This window comes from Fusarium solani, assembly GCF_023522795.1.
Source record: "Fusarium solani strain SB1 chromosome Unknown bctg00000011, whole genome shotgun sequence".
Taxonomy (NCBI): Eukaryota; Fungi; Ascomycota; class Sordariomycetes; order Hypocreales; family Nectriaceae; genus Fusarium; species Fusarium solani.
In genome coordinates, this window is record NW_027072149.1 from 2,594,445 (window position 1) to 2,611,358 (window position 16,914).

The 16,914-nt window shown below is 42.8% G+C and overlaps 7 protein-coding genes across 7 annotated transcripts; all 7 read right to left on the reverse strand.

The window, feature by feature from the left end:
* Positions 1–3,577: 3,577 nt before the first annotated feature.
* On the reverse strand, positions 3,578–4,021 carry MRS44_015961 (uncharacterized protein; the record flags this gene model as incomplete). Its single annotated transcript, XM_065619425.1, has 1 exon — positions 3,578–4,021. One exon carries the CDS (start codon positions 4,019–4,021, stop codon positions 3,578–3,580), a length of 444 nt encoding a protein of 147 aa, XP_065475497.1.
* Positions 4,022–4,802: 781 nt separating this feature from the next.
* On the reverse strand, positions 4,803–6,455 carry MRS44_015962 (uncharacterized protein; the record flags this gene model as incomplete). Its single annotated transcript, XM_046277976.2, has 1 exon — positions 4,803–6,455. One exon carries the CDS (start codon positions 6,453–6,455, stop codon positions 4,803–4,805), a length of 1,653 nt encoding a protein of 550 aa, XP_046123923.1.
* A 249-nt stretch (positions 6,456–6,704) lies between these two features.
* MRS44_015963 (uncharacterized protein) lies at positions 6,705–7,643 on the reverse strand (the record flags this gene model as incomplete). Its single annotated transcript, XM_065619426.1, has 2 exons — positions 6,705–7,302; positions 7,363–7,643. 2 exons carry the CDS (start codon positions 7,641–7,643, stop codon positions 6,705–6,707), a joined length of 879 nt encoding a protein of 292 aa, XP_065475498.1.
* Positions 7,644–8,113: 470 nt separating this feature from the next.
* MRS44_015964 (uncharacterized protein) lies at positions 8,114–10,244 on the reverse strand (the record flags this gene model as incomplete). Its single annotated transcript, XM_046273252.2, has 5 exons — positions 8,114–8,300; positions 8,352–8,769; positions 8,821–9,371; positions 9,435–9,823; positions 9,876–10,244. 5 exons carry the CDS (start codon positions 10,242–10,244, stop codon positions 8,114–8,116), a joined length of 1,914 nt encoding a protein of 637 aa, XP_046123925.1.
* A 1,990-nt stretch (positions 10,245–12,234) lies between these two features.
* On the reverse strand, positions 12,235–13,474 carry MRS44_015965 (uncharacterized protein; the record flags this gene model as incomplete). Its single annotated transcript, XM_046273253.2, has 4 exons — positions 12,235–12,396; positions 12,459–12,587; positions 12,639–13,342; positions 13,408–13,474. 4 exons carry the CDS (start codon positions 13,472–13,474, stop codon positions 12,235–12,237), a joined length of 1,062 nt encoding a protein of 353 aa, XP_046123926.2.
* Positions 13,475–13,774: 300 nt separating this feature from the next.
* On the reverse strand, positions 13,775–14,518 carry MRS44_015966 (uncharacterized protein; the record flags this gene model as incomplete). The annotated part of the gene is made up of 1 exon (XM_046283103.1): positions 13,775–14,518. One exon carries the CDS (start codon positions 14,516–14,518, stop codon positions 13,775–13,777), a length of 744 nt encoding a protein of 247 aa, XP_046123927.1.
* Positions 14,519–15,229: 711 nt separating this feature from the next.
* Positions 15,230–16,419, reverse strand: MRS44_015967 (uncharacterized protein; the record flags this gene model as incomplete). Its single annotated transcript, XM_065619427.1, has 5 exons — positions 15,230–15,512; positions 15,566–15,708; positions 15,773–16,017; positions 16,068–16,237; positions 16,358–16,419. The coding sequence occupies 5 exons, from the start codon at positions 16,417–16,419 to the stop codon at positions 15,230–15,232; spliced, it is 903 nt and encodes a 300-aa protein (XP_065475499.1).
* Between the last annotated feature and the right edge of the window lie 495 nt (positions 16,420–16,914).

The window sequence follows — 16,914 nt, forward strand, 5'->3', positions numbered from 1 at the left end:
TATATAATTTAATATTATTTTTTTAATATTAATTTAATATTTTATTTATTTCTTAAAAGACTTTAATTTTAGCTCTTAATAATATAATTTTATATATATATTTTTTTTATTATTTTTATAAGAGATTTTATAGCTTTTATAATTAATATTAAGAAGTTATTATAATATTTTTAAATTTATTTTTTAATATATTTAAATTAATATTTAGCTTTAAATATAATCTTTAAGGTTTTTAAGACTTAAGAAATAAAAAATTTAATTTATATATTAATAAATATTAAAATTTATTATTATATATTAAGCTTTAAGATTTTAGCTTTTAAATTAATAAAAATAAAATTAATTTTTTAAAAGCTTTTTTAATATTTATTTTTATTATAATAATTTTATATATTATATAAAAAATTTAAAAAACTTAGTATTTAAAATATAAATTATAAAATATTTAATTAATTATTTTTTAATTATAAGTTTTTATTAAAAATATAAAATATTTAATATTTATAATTAAAATTTATTATTAATTTAATTATTTTAAGTTATTATAATAACTTATTTATTAAAAAAAATATTATTTTAATATTTATTAATAATATAATATTAATTTATTTTAATAATAAATACTTAAATTACTTAGTTTTATATATTAAGTCTTTAAATAATTATAATTTATTTTTAATTTTTAAATTATATTAATTTTAATTTTATATTTCTTTTAAGTTTATAATAATTATTTTTTTAATAATTATATTTATAATAAAATTAATTTTATTAAAATTATAAATAGTATTTAATTAAATATTATATCTCTTAATTATATTTATAATAAATTAATATTATTTATAAAGAATAATTAAATCTTTATATTTAGCTTTTTAATAATTATATTTATAAAAGAAATATATTTTAATCTCTAAGTATTATTTAATAAAATTTAAAGCTTAATATATATTAATTAATAATATATTATAATTAATAAGTAATTAATTAATTAATTTTTCTATATTATATAATTATATAAAAAATCTTTATATATCTAAGTTAAAAATAAATTATATAAAAATTTATTTTTTTAAATTTAATTATTTATATAATTTAAAAATAATATTAAGTTAAGTTTAAATATTATTTTATTATTTATATAGCTTATACTTAGAGACTTAATAAGTCTTTATAATATATTAATTTTTTTATTATTTTATATTACTTAAAATAAAAATTATAATATCTTAATTAATATCTTAATAATTTTAATAATAAAGACTTTATACCTAAAGCCTAAGGTCTTAATAAGCTTAAATTAATAAGGCTTATCTATATAATTATTAATAGCTTTAATAATATATTAAAACTAGCTCTATTTATAATAAATAGCTTATATCTTAACTACTTAAAGAGGTTAAAATCTTAAAAGATTATACTTTTATTATCCTTATAAAAAGAGATTTAATTATAACTAATAATAACTATAACTAACTAATTAATTAATCTATAACTAGCTAACTAATTAATAATATACTAATAAGATTATAATAGCTACTTTCTATAAAGACCTTTAATTAATAAATTAAAGTAATATAGCTAATACCTATTAGTATACCTTCTTATATAACTAAGATAACCTTATTAAAAAGGTCTATAAGCTTTATAAAGATATAAAAAGTACTTATAATAAGCTATAAGAGATAATATTATATAGAGCTATTTAGAGTATTATAATAGGTATATAGCTTATTAAATAAAGGGTTTAAATTAAACTCGCGATCTTTAGTTATAACTTTTTTTTTTTTCACTTAGCCTTTTTTTACCTAATTATAATATAAATAATTAATTTAATTTTATTAAAAAAAAGCTTTTTTTATTAAAAGCCCTTAAAAAAAAGCTAAAAAAATATAAGTATTTTACTTAAAAAGAAATTAATTTCCTTAATAGCTTAAGAGATAATAATAATATATATCTATATAAGATATAGCTTATAACTCTTATTATTAGTATTAATACCTTTTATAATACTAAATAAAAAGATTAAAGAAATCTTATTATAGCTAGCTAAGATCTAGCTATATAGCTATAGGCATAACTATATTAAAAAATAAAGGTTATTAATATTATAAGTTTTAAATAGATTAATTCCTAGAGTTAGTATTAGAGTTTTATAAACCTAAAAAGTATTAGCACCGGGGCTTAATATTAGACTTAGCGGTAGATAAAAGTCTATAGGTTTAATTAATTAAACCTATCTAGTTAAATATATAATATATATATCTTAGCTTATATAAATATATAAATTTTAATAATTTTAATAATAAATTTAATAATAATTATAATATATTAAATATTTAACTTAGGGTTATTTTAAAAGGCTTAAAAGATATTAAAGGTTTTAGCCTTAATATTTAAGTTTAATATATTTAATAATTAAGATTTAATTAATTAAATAAAAAGTTAAATATAAAATAAAAAAATATAATATTTACTTATTTATAATACTTATGTATTATATATATTAATTTAAATTTTAATAAATATATATATTATTAAGTTATTATATATATAATTTTATATTTTTATATAATTTTTTATTTATAAATTTTATACTTTTTATTTATTATATTTTTTTATAAATATTATTAATTATTTATATAAAGTTTTTTAAAGACTTTAAGTTATATATAAAAGCCTTATTTTAATCTTTTAATACTTATAGATTTAATATAATTAATAATTTAGATATAAAAATTATATATATATATTTATTTAAATTAATATTTTAATATCTTATTATAATCTTATTTTATTATAAACTAAAATATCTTATAAATTAATTTAATATATATAATATTTATTTTAATAATATATTTTTTTAAAGCTTAAATATAAAATATTAATTATATTTTTAGCTTTTTTTATTATATAAAGCTAAGTTTATAAAAAAAATAAAAGTAAAAAGTTTTAAGGGTTAAATTATATTATAAGGTTTAATTAAAATATTTAAATATAATTATTATAATAAAAGTTAAAATTTTATTAATAAATTATTTTTATTTAAATATTATATTAAAATTTAAATATATATAATAATAAAAATATTATATAAATTTAATTAACTTATTTATTTTTATAATATAATTAAGTCTTAAATATTAAAAGTCTTATATTAAAATATATTACTTTTAGATATAAAAAGATTTAATTATAGCTAAGTTTTAAGACTTTTATTAAAAACTAAAAACTAAGATCTTAGTCTTAAAATAAGATCTAAGACTAACTTAAGTTCAGATATTATAATACTTATAATAATTAAAAAGAAGTAATAAGACTTAAAGCTTAAGGGTTTAGAAATATAATTAAGAGTAATTAATAAGCTTTACTTAGTTATAAGGGTAATTAGAGCTAATAGAGGCTAATAAGGGGCTAAAGGGGGCTCATAAATAGCTAAGCTAAAGCTAAGCTAGTAAGTAAAAAGGCCTTAAAAATAGTAATCTATAGAAGGGTATATATCGCTTGAGTTTCATCTTATAATACCACTGGAAACCAGGATCACTCGCCCGTCTCGCGGCATATGCGGGACGGCTTTCTAGAGGTTATTAGCAAGCGCACGGCCAAGGCCAGCTTTGGGATCGGCCAAGGCCAGCTTTGGGATCGGCCAAGGACTCACCTGAACAAGAAAGTAAGGTCCTTTGACATTCATGTTGAACGACTGATCAAATGCCTGTTCTGTTGTGCTTTCAAGATCGTTCATGGGTGCAGCAGCAGCGTTGGGAATAAGCACGTCAATCTTGTCGAATCTATCGACTGCTTTCTTGACCAGTTTCTCGATCTCCGTTACACTCGAGACATCAGCCTGAACGGCAAGGGCCTCTTCAGGACCAATCTTCTCGACAAAGTCGTTCGCAGCAGTGCTGTCGCTGGAATAGTTGATGACAACCTTGGCGCCCTGGGCGGCTGCCTGCTCAGCAATGGCTTTGCCAATGCCTTTGGAGCCACCCGTGATGAGAATGACTTGGTCGTTCAGGGACATAATGAATTGTGGTTTCAGAGCTCAAAGGAAAAGCAAAGGAGGTGAAGTGAAAGGAGTATGCTGTTTAGAGTTGCAAGCTACAAATCTATGACGGCTATTTATACATCATCAGTTGCCTCGACTTGGGCCTGGCTAGCTCGGACTGTTTATTAATGCGAAGCAAAATTTGACTCTCAGATAATTGAGAAATCCCACTATGCTTTGTCAGGCTTTACGAACACACTGGATATCAATCTCGATCTCGAGCACGAGGTTGAGCGCGAGGTTGAGCGCGAAGCGGAGACAAGAGAGGAAACATCCGGAAGGTCAGGATTCGCGACGCGAAGAAAGGGGATAAGGCTCGACACCTGTGGTAAATCCGAAATAGGAAGAACAACTTGAGAAACCCGTTGAGAAGTTGTTTCATCGCTTGGCAAGTCACGTATCAAAGACTGGGCGTGGAGACCAACTCATGCAGGCGACAACATGTTGTCCCACTAGTGTAATATCCCGAAATGGTATAGTCTGGACATGCCTGACTGTTCCTCGCTTTCTACCCCAGTCAAGTCGTCATTGACGAGTGAAGAGGATCCATTTGGTATGGAGTGTCTTAGCTGCTAGTCATGTGGGCAAAGACCATGCCATGGTGAGATCTGTTGGTGACATTTCATACTAGGCGCCTTGATAGGTGTAGGTGTCGAGACTGGGTATGGATCACAGGACTTGGGGCTCGAGCATGTACGCATGGACCAAGGGGTATTTAACATTCAAGCCTTGCCTTCACTTGTGTAACGTTAGCTACCTACATAAAAGCCGTGTTCCTTCCGACTGGCCTGCTCAACAACCCCTGGACTTGCCCCCATATCGACTCCCCTGCAACATCGCACGCCACACTGGACCACAGAAATGGAGCCAAAGAATGATCCCTGACTTCGTGCCAGGGTCTGGAAGCATTGGCACCACCAGGAAAAGGCCCCCTGCAACGCACACGCTCAACGTGGCACAAGAATCCTGTACACCAAGTACCGAGTTCATCGTCACCCACTTGCTCAGCGCACATTGCAACAAGCATGCCAAGCCACAAGACGAGATCGTGCAGGCCTAGGCCCATGAGGAGGTGGGCCTCGCGTTGCAGTTGGTGTTTTAGGCGTTGGCCAGTGACTTGGAATGCGTGATCGTAAGTGATGGGAAATGTGACCCCGATGGCAAAGATCAGTAACCCTGTCTGAACAAGGTCGCCAAGGTTGATCTGAGACCCAGACCCTGCATCTTCAATCCATTCAATAGCCATTGTAGAACCAAAATCTTCAGGAAGTGTGCTAAGAAGCCGATGCTGGATGAGGTCTCGGTGGGAGCCCATGAGTGATAGGTCAGGATTGGACAATTGCCGGCACTGGTACTTTTCCAGAATGCTAGCCCAGACACGCATATCGAGCATGACTTCCAGCATCTCTTGAGGCAGTCTGAGCTGAGCCAGGCGATCAATCTCTGCCGAGGAACGCTCGTTAGAGGCGACAGTCTGAAAGTCGCAAGCATGGCCGAAAAACAGCTCTCTGTTATGCTCTCCCTTTATTGAATCAAATACATTGGAAACGGGGAAATGGGGTCTCTTCAGCTTCTGCGATGATCGAATAAGATCCATGGTGTTTAGGTCAGCCCGGAAGCCTGGTGTCGGCAGCTTGTCGATACCGCCTTTCAGGTCAACCAGATAATACAGAGCATCTGCATGTATCGCTGTGAGAGGATGCCTGCTGAATGCATGGATCCAAGCCAGCTTGGAAAGAGGTGGGTCAAAGGCCATCGAGGCTCGTCGGTTTTGCTGGGTGATGCCGAATTCGGGCCCAACCAGGCTAAGGATAGCGTACAGGGTTGTTTCTCCAATCTCCGCAATGGGTTTCACGACCTCTCGGTGAATATGACCTAGGGCTTGCTGGTAATGTTTGATGCTACCGACGTCCGTGACCCTCGAGCAGCGGTTGAAGTTGAGGTTGACGGCTGCTTGCCAGAGGAGGGCGTGGTACAAGGTCGGGCCCTGAGCGACGAGATTGCTATAACTGAAGGCAAAAGGGGGAATGTGAAACGTAGCTGCACCCATGCCGAAGCCAGGCCAGAAGCAGGTTCGGCAATAGTGCAGCAGCATCTTGGTGTGATCATCGACCATCTTGTCGGGCACTTGGTAGTATCGCACCAGCTTCCGCTGGTTGACGATATCCTCGCCTTCCTTGAGGGTCGGTCGATCTAGGCTCTTATTCGGATCCTCGGCAGCCTTGGCCTTGGCTGTCTTGAACTTGTTCTGACGGTGCATGGTCCTGGCCAAGTGTGACCTGGCGCTGGAGCGCAGAAGCTCAACATCACGACGGCTGTTAGAGTGGAGAGTCACGACAGGGAGGAAATGGATGGAAGAGTTAGAGTCCTCGCTGGAACTGGTGGTGCTATCCTCACTGGACATGCCCATGGCGCGTAGCGGTTGCTGGGTAGTCCATATAATACAATAGTGCCGAGTCGGTGAGCGCGAGTCGAGTCGAGTGGGGTGGCATCAGATAAGGCAAAGATTGCAAAGAGGGGTCTCTGACATTTCCCCCAGAATGTAACTTCCCGCTGGCACATGCTTACTAACTACTTCAAGGTAATTGCTTGGCCCCATTGTCTCGGCCTTTTCGCCCTTTCCATGATCCGAGACATGCATTCAGAGACAGGCTTGGCCTTATTCCAGCGTGAGAGGATGTTTGCTCAGGTATTCTTCGAAGCTTGTAGGGTTCCCTCTTGCATTCCCGACAGACCAGGCGATTTCGGCCTCAGTGTGAGGCCCATAGTACCCAAACTCTTGCTGATAGAGCATCATCTGAAGCAACTCATCCTGCGCCGTTGGGGGCAAGAAAGACCTGTAAACGTCCTGCGATACCTCGACGTACTTGACGTCTTTGCCTGTCGCGGCGCTGATGATCGCAGCCTGTCCCTCCATCGAGTATAGCCTCGTCGCGCCCGAGAATGTTTTACCTTGAAATTTGTCCGGCTGGGCAAGGATCGCTGCCACAAACTTTCCGGTATCCCCGGCAATGTCAACCAACGGGAGTTTGGTCGACGGTCTGAGCGGACGAGCGATGACATACGATCCGTCTTTCTGTGGGCTGGGCTGGGGTTGCATGATGGTGGCATAGTTCTGCATGAAGGATCCAGGAGAGTAAAATGCGCTTCTTAGTGATGGTTTGCTTCGGATATACTCTTCCACGACGAACTTGTCGTCGAAGCCAGCGACTTTGATGTACTTTCCGCCGGAGATAACATTCGGCGAAGGAAGTGTGCTCCAGATTTAATATTGCACACCTTGAGCGATTGCTGCATCTACGAGATCCTTGCCGTACTGGATCTCTTTGTGAGCTTCGCCATCGTAGTTGGATGTCGTCATGGCGAAGACAGTGTGAGCCCCCCTAAAGACGCCATCAAGAGACGTCTTGTCCGAAGCATCGCCGGAAACAACTTCAATGCCTTGGGATAAAAGGTCTCTTGCTCGGGAGGATGATGGATCTCGGGTGACGGCTCGTATGGTGTATGTCTTGGATAACTCTGGGTCTTGGAGGACATGCCGAATGACAGAGGAGTCCTGGTTGCCCGTTGCTCCGAAAACAACAAGAAGTTTACTCATATTTACTACCATCAGTACATGAGAGATTATCGAGTGAAAAGATGAACAAACTTAAGGTTGAAGGTCGAGCGGCTCATGGTCATATTATACTCGCAATTTGGATCCCAATACCCGGTGCCGAGGCCAGGCTGCAGGGATCAGCGCAGTGGTGTATTGACTGCTTTAGGCATAGCGGTCAAGGTTCTCAGAGTTTGTTCATTCTAGACATGACGTCTCGGAGGATTTATTGATCAAGAATGGGTTATGTCGCATGTCTCGGTTGAGAATGGTGTGTGGGTAGTACTCTCAAGTTCATTTGCAAAAGGAGGTGAATATATTACTTGAAATCCCCCACAAACTTGACAACCCCATCTGTTAAGGATAGTGGACAAAAGCCCCGTGATGAAGGAGAAAACTCTCAACAGTCGAAGTAGAAACATCTCAAGCTCGCCCGACTAACCACCAACCTCACTCAAGCTCACGATAGCCTCTCAGCACACGCCAGAGGGCAAGTCGAAGCTCTCGGTGCGGCTGGTGCTGCTATATCTAGCACCAGTGCCCAGTCCTCTCTTCGCAAAGCCCGTCCAAAGCTCGCACTGGTTGTCACCACCAGTGAGGGCCACATCAGCATCGAGAATGGCATCTCGAGCCTGGACCATGTTGGGGTTGCAGGGTTGACTGATTGCAACGGTCAGAATTTGTTCGCTGTGTAGTTGGGGTAGAACTTACAGGGCCAAGCCGTCGACAACCAGCTTCATGGTCAGGTACTTTCCATCGGTAGGGACACCGTTGGAGTCAAATGTGGGGATATCAGCGTCATTCTTGCCGTGCTTGTCAATCAGGTTCCAGAGAACCTCGTACAGAGCAGTTGCCCAGTAAGTTCCAACGGCATGAACTCCAGAGAGCGTGTTGACACTGCGGTAGGTGTATGGGTTGGTGGTCAAGCTGGTGCTGTAAGGATACGCTCGGATACCCCTGGCGTTGTTATACACCCAGTCACCCATGACATGGTTTGTAGATCGGGTGTCTCGGGCGCCCAGATGAATTGCGGTAGCCATGAAGTCGCTCCAGCCCTCGCCCATACCGCCTGATTCGGTACCAGAGAGGCAGGCAGAGTTAGCAGGTCCACCAGTGAGACGGTTGGAGACTATTGTAGATAAGTATCCGTATTTGTGAAAACCAGGGGCTGGTTACTTACGGCCATGGGTGTACTCGTGGATGACGACTCCGGCGTCAAAGCTCGAGTCTCGCCTGGGGGTGCTATAAGTCCAAAGGTACATCCTCATTCTGCCAGGCGAGCCATCTGCAGGTGTGGCAAAGTTGGCATTGTTAGTGCCGCTGCCATCCTGAGAGTTCAAGATGACGAAATCGTTGCCACGACCGCCCTGGCCATTGTTGTTGACCTCAAAGTTTCCAGCAGCCTCGTTGAAACCCAGAAGGTGCAGGAGATCGTGATACTTGTTGGCTGTGTAAAACAGCTGCGTGATGGAGGCATCACGGTAAGAGACTGGGTCAGTCTGAGAAGTGGAAAAGTCGTACTCAAACTCGAGGCTCTTGCTGTCTGGGCGGTAGTTGTTGAGGTATGCACTGCCTCCAGAAGGGTTCACGTGGGCAATAGCATTGTTGCCTCGAGTCGTCGTGTAGTTTGCCGAACCATCAGACAGCCAAGTGAACTCGGATGTCGCGATGTTCCAAGGGTCCTCGACAACGCTTCGAGAGCCCTTTGAGGGGTCATTAACACCCCAGGGGCTGTACGTGAAGAGACACCGGTCAGTATTGAGTCAAACAGTGAGAGCTTCAGTAGAGACTTACTAGACCTCGTAGGTTGCAAGATCGGCAACATAGTCGACAACACCGACGATCTTCTCAGTCTTGTCGGCGTCTACGTATGTCAGGAGCCAGTTGTCCAGGACATCAGTCTCAACACGCCAAGTGAGCTTCAGATTTTTCTCGCCATCAATGAGATAGACCAGCTTGGCCTCAGGCTTCTGAACAGTGCCAGAAGTATCAGTGAAAGAGTAGTGCTCATCACCCTTGGGCTGAGCCTTGGCGTCAGAAGCATCAACAGGGAGGTCAAGAACCTCGACAGTGCTCTGAAGGGCAGTGACAGGGTCCGAGGCATCTCTCTTGACCAAGGGGCCTGGGAGCTTGCCGGTGTAGAAGCTGTTTCCGTAGGAGAACACCTTTCCATCGGCGCCAATCTGGATTTCAAGTTAGTACAGTCAGTTGTAGAGACCTTGTGAGATAACTCACGTTCACGTTGAAGTCAGCGTTGTCAACATCAATGTCATTGACAGTCTGCTTGAACCGAACATGGGCCACGCCGTTGGTTCCAACGTAATGGTCGGAAACCAGACGGAAGGTGGCCTTTCCGACCACCGACTTGACAAACTCCTCGGCAGTCTTGGTGTAGTCGGAGGACGGAGCAACTCTGGCGTTGGAGATGTCGGGGACTTCGTCCTGAGGAACATACTTGGCCAGCTCTGGCAAGCGGAAAGCATCCAAGTCAACACCTCTCTTGCTCAGAGGTGAGGAATTGGGCTGTCTCTTGGCAGGATGGGCGTTGGCTTGAGATGCCAGGCCGGCGAGGCCCAGCAGGAGGAGTGAATCGACTGAGCGCATTGCTTGAGATAGGTAACCAAGGATGCTTGAAAGAGAGAGGGGCTCTTTGATGCCGAGTCAAGGAGATGATGTCTGACTTGCTGTAGAGTCTGAAGCTCCAAGTCGTCATGGGCTCCTTGAAGAGAACGGTGGTCGGTTATATACACATTAACTCTTTGCTTAGAAATAGCCTCAACTATAGCCGATGCTTTTTCTCACGACACCGCTTCCTATCCAAGAACCCCCATGCCAATTGTAATATCACCTTCTTGTTTCTCATAATATAGCGAGGAACTTTTGATCATAGTTAGAACCACAGTGGTAGCATCCATGGTGGAATCATCTGATCAGGCGGGAACTATCCCACGATGGTGTCAAGTAGCCATCTCAAGTAGCCATCTTATCTTTACGGCTAGGTCAATATTTTCCCGACATGGAACAGCACGTCATAATCCAGGCACATCGTGCGCTATGACAAGACGGGAAGGTCTGGTTCAGAGGCAAGGATGGTACGAGCACGTCACATCGGGACGGGCCATAGTTCAGATTGACGAGAGTGGACCTATTCGCGGAGTAATAACCTAATCGGAATACTTTGAATATTCTACGGCACATGATGTCAATCAGGGGCACTAGCGGAATCTTTATTCAGAACCTTAGTTACTGAGCTACCTCTTACGGATGCCAGGTCGTCCTCTATGCGTCTTGATACGCTGTGACCATCTGCACGAGCTCATCAATCGGCCAGATATAGAACTGCGCATGATCTGAGCCCTCGTCCGCTATCTGAGGGTTACAGTGACGCAGCTAGCACATCTCCTCACAATAACTTCCAGCGCTTAACCTCACGTGGATTGTCTTGAAGGGGCAGCTCGAAAGCCGGACTTACGGATAGCCCAAACCCCGCGAAGCTCTTGCCTAATTCGACCTTGGTGATAAAGGGCTCAAAGTGTTCCAGCCTTGTAAACGCCGTTTAAACCCCTGCGTCTCTTGGCTTTCACACTAGCCGAGGTTCTTTTGGTTCTCCGATAGTCCATTGCTACCCCGGCATACCCTGGTCATTGTGAGACCTTCCAGGTTAGGATACTAGGGCCGTTAATGCGACGCTCGAACCCGCGTAGAGCACTTTAAGGTGCATTTTTCCGCGGTCTGCGCGGGGATTTTTCTGCCCAGCCAGGCATTCCTTCGCCGATGATCAACGGACTAGGTCTGAACCCTGAGAATATGACTGGGACCCTTCGGGCAACTGTGATTTCGTCCTTCTTGGTTAAGAGGACTCCGACCAATCCGAATGGTGAAATAAGCCTCCATATCTACGACATTCCGATTCTGGCAGGAACTTACAACCTATCGAAGCCACATTCTTATCCCCTGAGGTATTCTTAATGCCAGGGTCGTCTTCTAGGGTTCAACCATTCAGTGGCTTGCTAGTTGCGCCCTCTAGTGTCACATTCTGTGTCCAAGGGTCTCTACTACTCAAGACTCCTGTCTATCGAGCTTCTGCTTGTGAATATTCCATTCATAAAAGGCTTTATTGTTGCGATGATAGGTGCTGAGGGAGAAAATCCTGCTTACAGACGGAGCACAAGAAGCACAGTAACCTTCCAGTAGACCGATCATGAAGAGCAACAATTCTTATCACTACATGCAGGTCTAAAGTAGGTTGAGACATGCATCAATGACATGTCAGAACTACCGTGCCCAGACAAACTGTGTAGCAATATCCAGCATGATTGCCAGCTTATCAGTGCCCGCTTCCCAGCACTGCAACTCTTGCGCATGCAGTGGATCTTCCGGGTTTCTTTTAGCCTTGACAAGAGCCCCGAGTGTCATAACTGGGTTGCCAACATCATACAATGTCTTTTCCAATTGCCATTCCTCACGGGTTTGCGCTTCCCAAAGCAGCTTGCTTGAGAGAAGAGGCAAGTGTTCGAGAGGGCCACATCCTCTGCAGGGGATATTGTTGTCGATGAATATGACGGCACTTATGACTATCCAAAGAGATGATATACTAAATAATCCATTTGTCAGCATGGAGTGTCTTGATGGGAATGGCGAGTCCTTGCCGTCTCCGTGATTCCGCAAAGATCCAATCTTCCCATGTTAGGCTTGGTTCTGCTCGCTCAGTCTGGGAATAACTTCCAACAAAAGTGAGAAACCGAGAGCTGAGAGTCTAGCCAATTGTTAGCGAGGCATCCCCAAAATGACGTGATTCAAGCTCGCTGAGAATCTCACTTCAACTGTGTCAAGCAGTCTTGTGCCGCGCTGTTTGGTCTGTTCGTCTTGATCAATAATGGCCATTATCATATAGATCATTAGCGACTGGACAGCCATTTGTATCTCACGAGCCGAGAAACCCATGTACTGTGGAACCTTGAGTTAGTTTATCCACCCGGCGGCCACTGATGTTCTTACATTTTCTCGGAAGCGCTGTTCCTCGGCATTGATAGTTCGCCAGAGAAATGCTCTGGTCTCCGGTGTCCTTGCCGCGAAAAGCTGCGCAATGCTCATGCAATTCGCCAGTGCCTCCGGAAGGCAGGGCTCGTGCCATTGGGGGTGTATGAAAGGTGGAAACGTCTTTCGACGAAGCATCATTTGGGGAAACGCGTAGAGGGTCTGCAAGACTAGCTTTGCAGCATGGTGTGAGGCTTCGCGTTGGTAAGGCAAGCGGGTGAGATCTGCTTTGGCGCTGAGCGATTTGACAGTAACTTGTGTCTGTGAGTCGCCTTCTTGGTATGGCAGATGTGGCTGGATCACTCTCTGGGCTGAAATGGCTGTGCCAGATACTGGTAGACTTGAGACAGAGTACCCTTCGAGATTCGGGTCTAATGCGAAAGCATCCAGGTCGAAAGATGACCCGAAGTCATGAGAGGATGCCAGGATGATCTCTGAGACCTGTTGATTGTTCCCATTGCCAGTCCAGGGAACTTCAGTGTTGACTTGGCGTCGACTTGGTTGGTCGTAAATGCATGCCAGATCCTTCTTCCCACAGCGGGAACATGGCTGACCAAAGGTGCACTTGGCTTTGGCCTTGCTGCAGGAGAGACAGGACCTCGGACGACCTTTGCGTCTGGTCTGAGCTCGCTGACAGTACTTTACATGGCGGTTATACGAGTGCTCTGTGGAATCTTAGTCAGGGGCTTGGGAAAGGGATGCGGTCGGGAACCTGGAGGTGGGAACACACCTTGTCTGTAGGCCTTCTCGCAAAGAGGACAGTTCTTGATGAATAGAAGCTCGGTCTGCAATTCCATGTCAAGTTACACGTTGTGTTAGACTATTTGAGGTAATCTCAGTCAACAATACAGTGCCTTTGGGATAGAAAAGCTTCCAGGTTTGTACACAGTGGCGGCATCGCGACATTTCGCGTCAACCGGGAGTCACGTGCCTCATTTCATCGGAGTTAAGCTATCTCCATGACACCCATAGCTACTTCGAACCAAGCTTGCATTCCTATATAACTACTATAAGTTGCATATATCTTCTATCCCTGTCTTACCTATACCACCCCTAGCCAGCCACACCATGATCCTTCTTGTCTATACACACGCAGTTTACCAGGGAAGAGGACCGTTTCGGTCGCTGTATGTCCTAGTTGGTCCGTCTTCACCCAGGGTAGCCAACTCGACGATGCGTTCTGCTCCGACTTCAGGGTCATGACCGTACTCGTTGAAATCGGTCAGAGCTGTCTTGACATAGCCGGGGCAGACACAGTTGACCTTTCCTCCAGCGTCATCCAAGACTCGCGCATAGTTGAGGGTGAGCATGTTGACAGCCGCCTTGCTCGCGTCATATGCCTTGTAATCGATGGGATAGTAGGGGGTTGTCTTGTCTGTGGATCGTTCCAGGCTTCCCATGACGCTGCTAACGAAAACAACCCGAGGAGGTCCAGTCTTGGCTTTCCGAAGAAGCGGGACCAAGCCCTCGGTCAAGGTGGCTGTACCGATAACGTTGGTCGTGAATGTCTTGGTGAAGAGGTCCCAAGTGGTTTGACCCTCATGATGGTCGATGAGGATACCAGCATTGTTGATGAGAACGTCAAGGTATCCGAATCGCGTCTGGATATCTTTGATAGCCGCCTCAATTGATGTCGGCGAGGTCAGGTCAAGCTGCACGACGGTAGCCTGGTGACCAGCATCGCGGAGAGGAGCCGCCACAGTCTCACCAGACTGTGGATTTCGAACTCCGAGAAGGACGTGATAGTTGTGCTTGCTGGCGAGGGCTTGAGCAACGGCACGTCCGATGCCCTGGCTGGCACCGGTGACGAGGGCAAGGGGGAGTGAGGCGGGAGAAGACATGTTTAAAATAGTGTAGAAACCCGGGAATAGATGTTTAAGAGTGTTGATTGATGCTGTGTATGCTTGGTTGTTGCACTTCTCTTCTCGGGGTCTGATTCCTACTTATACTTGTGAACAGTGTTGTCTAGTGACCGAAGGACATTTTGGCCGGAACTGAAGGATCGACTAGAAGAAGCCTGTATGACAAATTAGAATACACATTAATTTCTTTTCTTCAAGAAAATCCTCCTTCATCACAGGCCAAGTTGGCCGGCACAAGACAATTATCTCGTGGCTGACGGTGGAGACAGCGGCCAATTTGGCCGGCGCTAGGTCCTCGGCTTGCTCATGGACCAGCAAATGCCCGACAATTGCGTACTTCTCGTCATTATTAATTCAATTTTAGTTAACATGGAGAATCGAGTCGGAGATTATGTTAAAGTCCGTGGAAATTCTCCAGAGGCTTTATTTGCCACAAGTTGTCTCCCTTTCTCTCATTCGTAATCATAAGACATACGCGACGGAACTTGGCCATGCAAACTTGGGCAAAAAACAGCCTTGCTTCCATTTAAAGAAGCTTCATGGTAGCAGAGTCACGTTCTAGTAGAGACAGCGCAATTTTTATGGCTCCAGAGGTAGTGCCAAGTTTAGGTTTCATATGTACAGGAGTCGTTCAATTGCATACTAGAAAGCGATCTGCTCGTCCTGCCTATGGAAGACTTCTGGGCCCAATTAGAAGCTGAGCTTCTGGCCAGCCTCACCTGGGACGGTCGAGGCGACCTTGCCCGATCCAAGGAGGCTATACTGGTAGGGGACAGAGGTCAAAGTTCCCTTGCTGGCCGTGTTCTGGCTCTCGCCGCCGAGAACAACATCCTCCGCAACGACGTAACCGATTTCCGAGCTCGACTCACTGAAAATGGCCTTCTTGCCAACATTCGTGAAAACAGACGACTGAATGAGCGCCTGGGCTCCCATGCGGCTGTTGAGGCCGGTATCCATGGTGTCATAGTACTGGCTGTGCATTGTGTTAGTTCCCGAACGATAGTAGAAGAGGAGCGAACTACTGACTTGAAGATGTGGGCGGTGCCGAATCGTAGAAGGGGTCCACGGCTGCGAACGTTGTAGAAGTGGTTGTTGGCATATGTCACGTGGAGCTTGCCGGTGTCCTCAGCTGCGTTCTTGTCGGAGTGTCCGACTAGCGATCCCTTGGACTGAGAAGATATTATATCAGTAATCTTGGACAATCATTTCATGGCTGCCAAATCTTTGACTTACATGGTCATGGAGGTAGGTGTACGAGATGGTCACCCAGTCAGCAGCATGCGAGAGGTCAACAAGACCATCATAGAAGTCCTTGTCGCCGGTTCTAGCAGCAGAAAGATCGCAATGGTCGACCCAGACATTGGTAGACTTCTGGATCGTGATGGCATCACCGTAGTCAGCCTCGACCTTGGAAATCTTCATGTTGCGAACGATGACGTTCTTCTGCCCATTGATGGTGAGGCCAACGCCGGTAAGAGCTGAAGAGGGTTAGCAGACGTGACATGGATTATACGCCGGGGATACATACAGCTGCCTGTCTTGCCAATGATGGACTTGTCTGATGTGACTTGGACCTTGGCAGCACCCGAGATGCTACCCTCGACAAAGATGACGGCAGCACCAGTAGCGCTAGCCGCGGCAGTCAGTTCGCTGAGGCTCTTGACTGTCACTTGCTTGCCACCAGCTCCTCCAGTTGTTCTACAGACCAGAGGTTATTGAAGAGTCCTTGCGGTAGGAAGATGCGGTAAGAAAACATGCCCGCCATTCTGTGTGCAGTATCCAATGTTGCATGCATCAGTGGCCGCAGCCCTGGCGTACAGGGACGGACCAGGGGACGCAACGGCCAGCGCAGCGACGAAGAGAAGGCTTAGAAGTTGCATCTTGTAAGAGTAGTAGACAAGTAGGTGCCAAGACAATGTCTTAATGTGTCCTTCTTGGAAAGATTCGAAGGCAATCGTTGCTCCTAAATACAAAACCAGACCCCTGAGGCCTCAAAATAAAGCCGACCTGTATCCTAGTATGAAACAACTTTATTCGATAATCCTTTTCTCCTTGAATAATAATGCCTCGAATCATTGGCATGTTGTTTCAGACCATCCTGGAGGCAAGGAGGTTGAAGCACGCTGGGCGACGCCATTGGAGGGAAAACTCGATCCGGAACTAAACGTCACGCTGCAACCCACATTGGAAACTTCAGTGACATGGTTATACAGCAGGGAGCAGTATTTTCCACGAGCAGGAGTCTTTGCAAACATATAGTCCATGGTGTCGCGTCGATCCTAATGGGGTGTAAGAGTTGCATCAGACGGACCAGTTTCCTCCGGGTTACCTGGTTTAGAGTCGGTAGGAAGGATGTGACAGCTGTCAAGTGGACC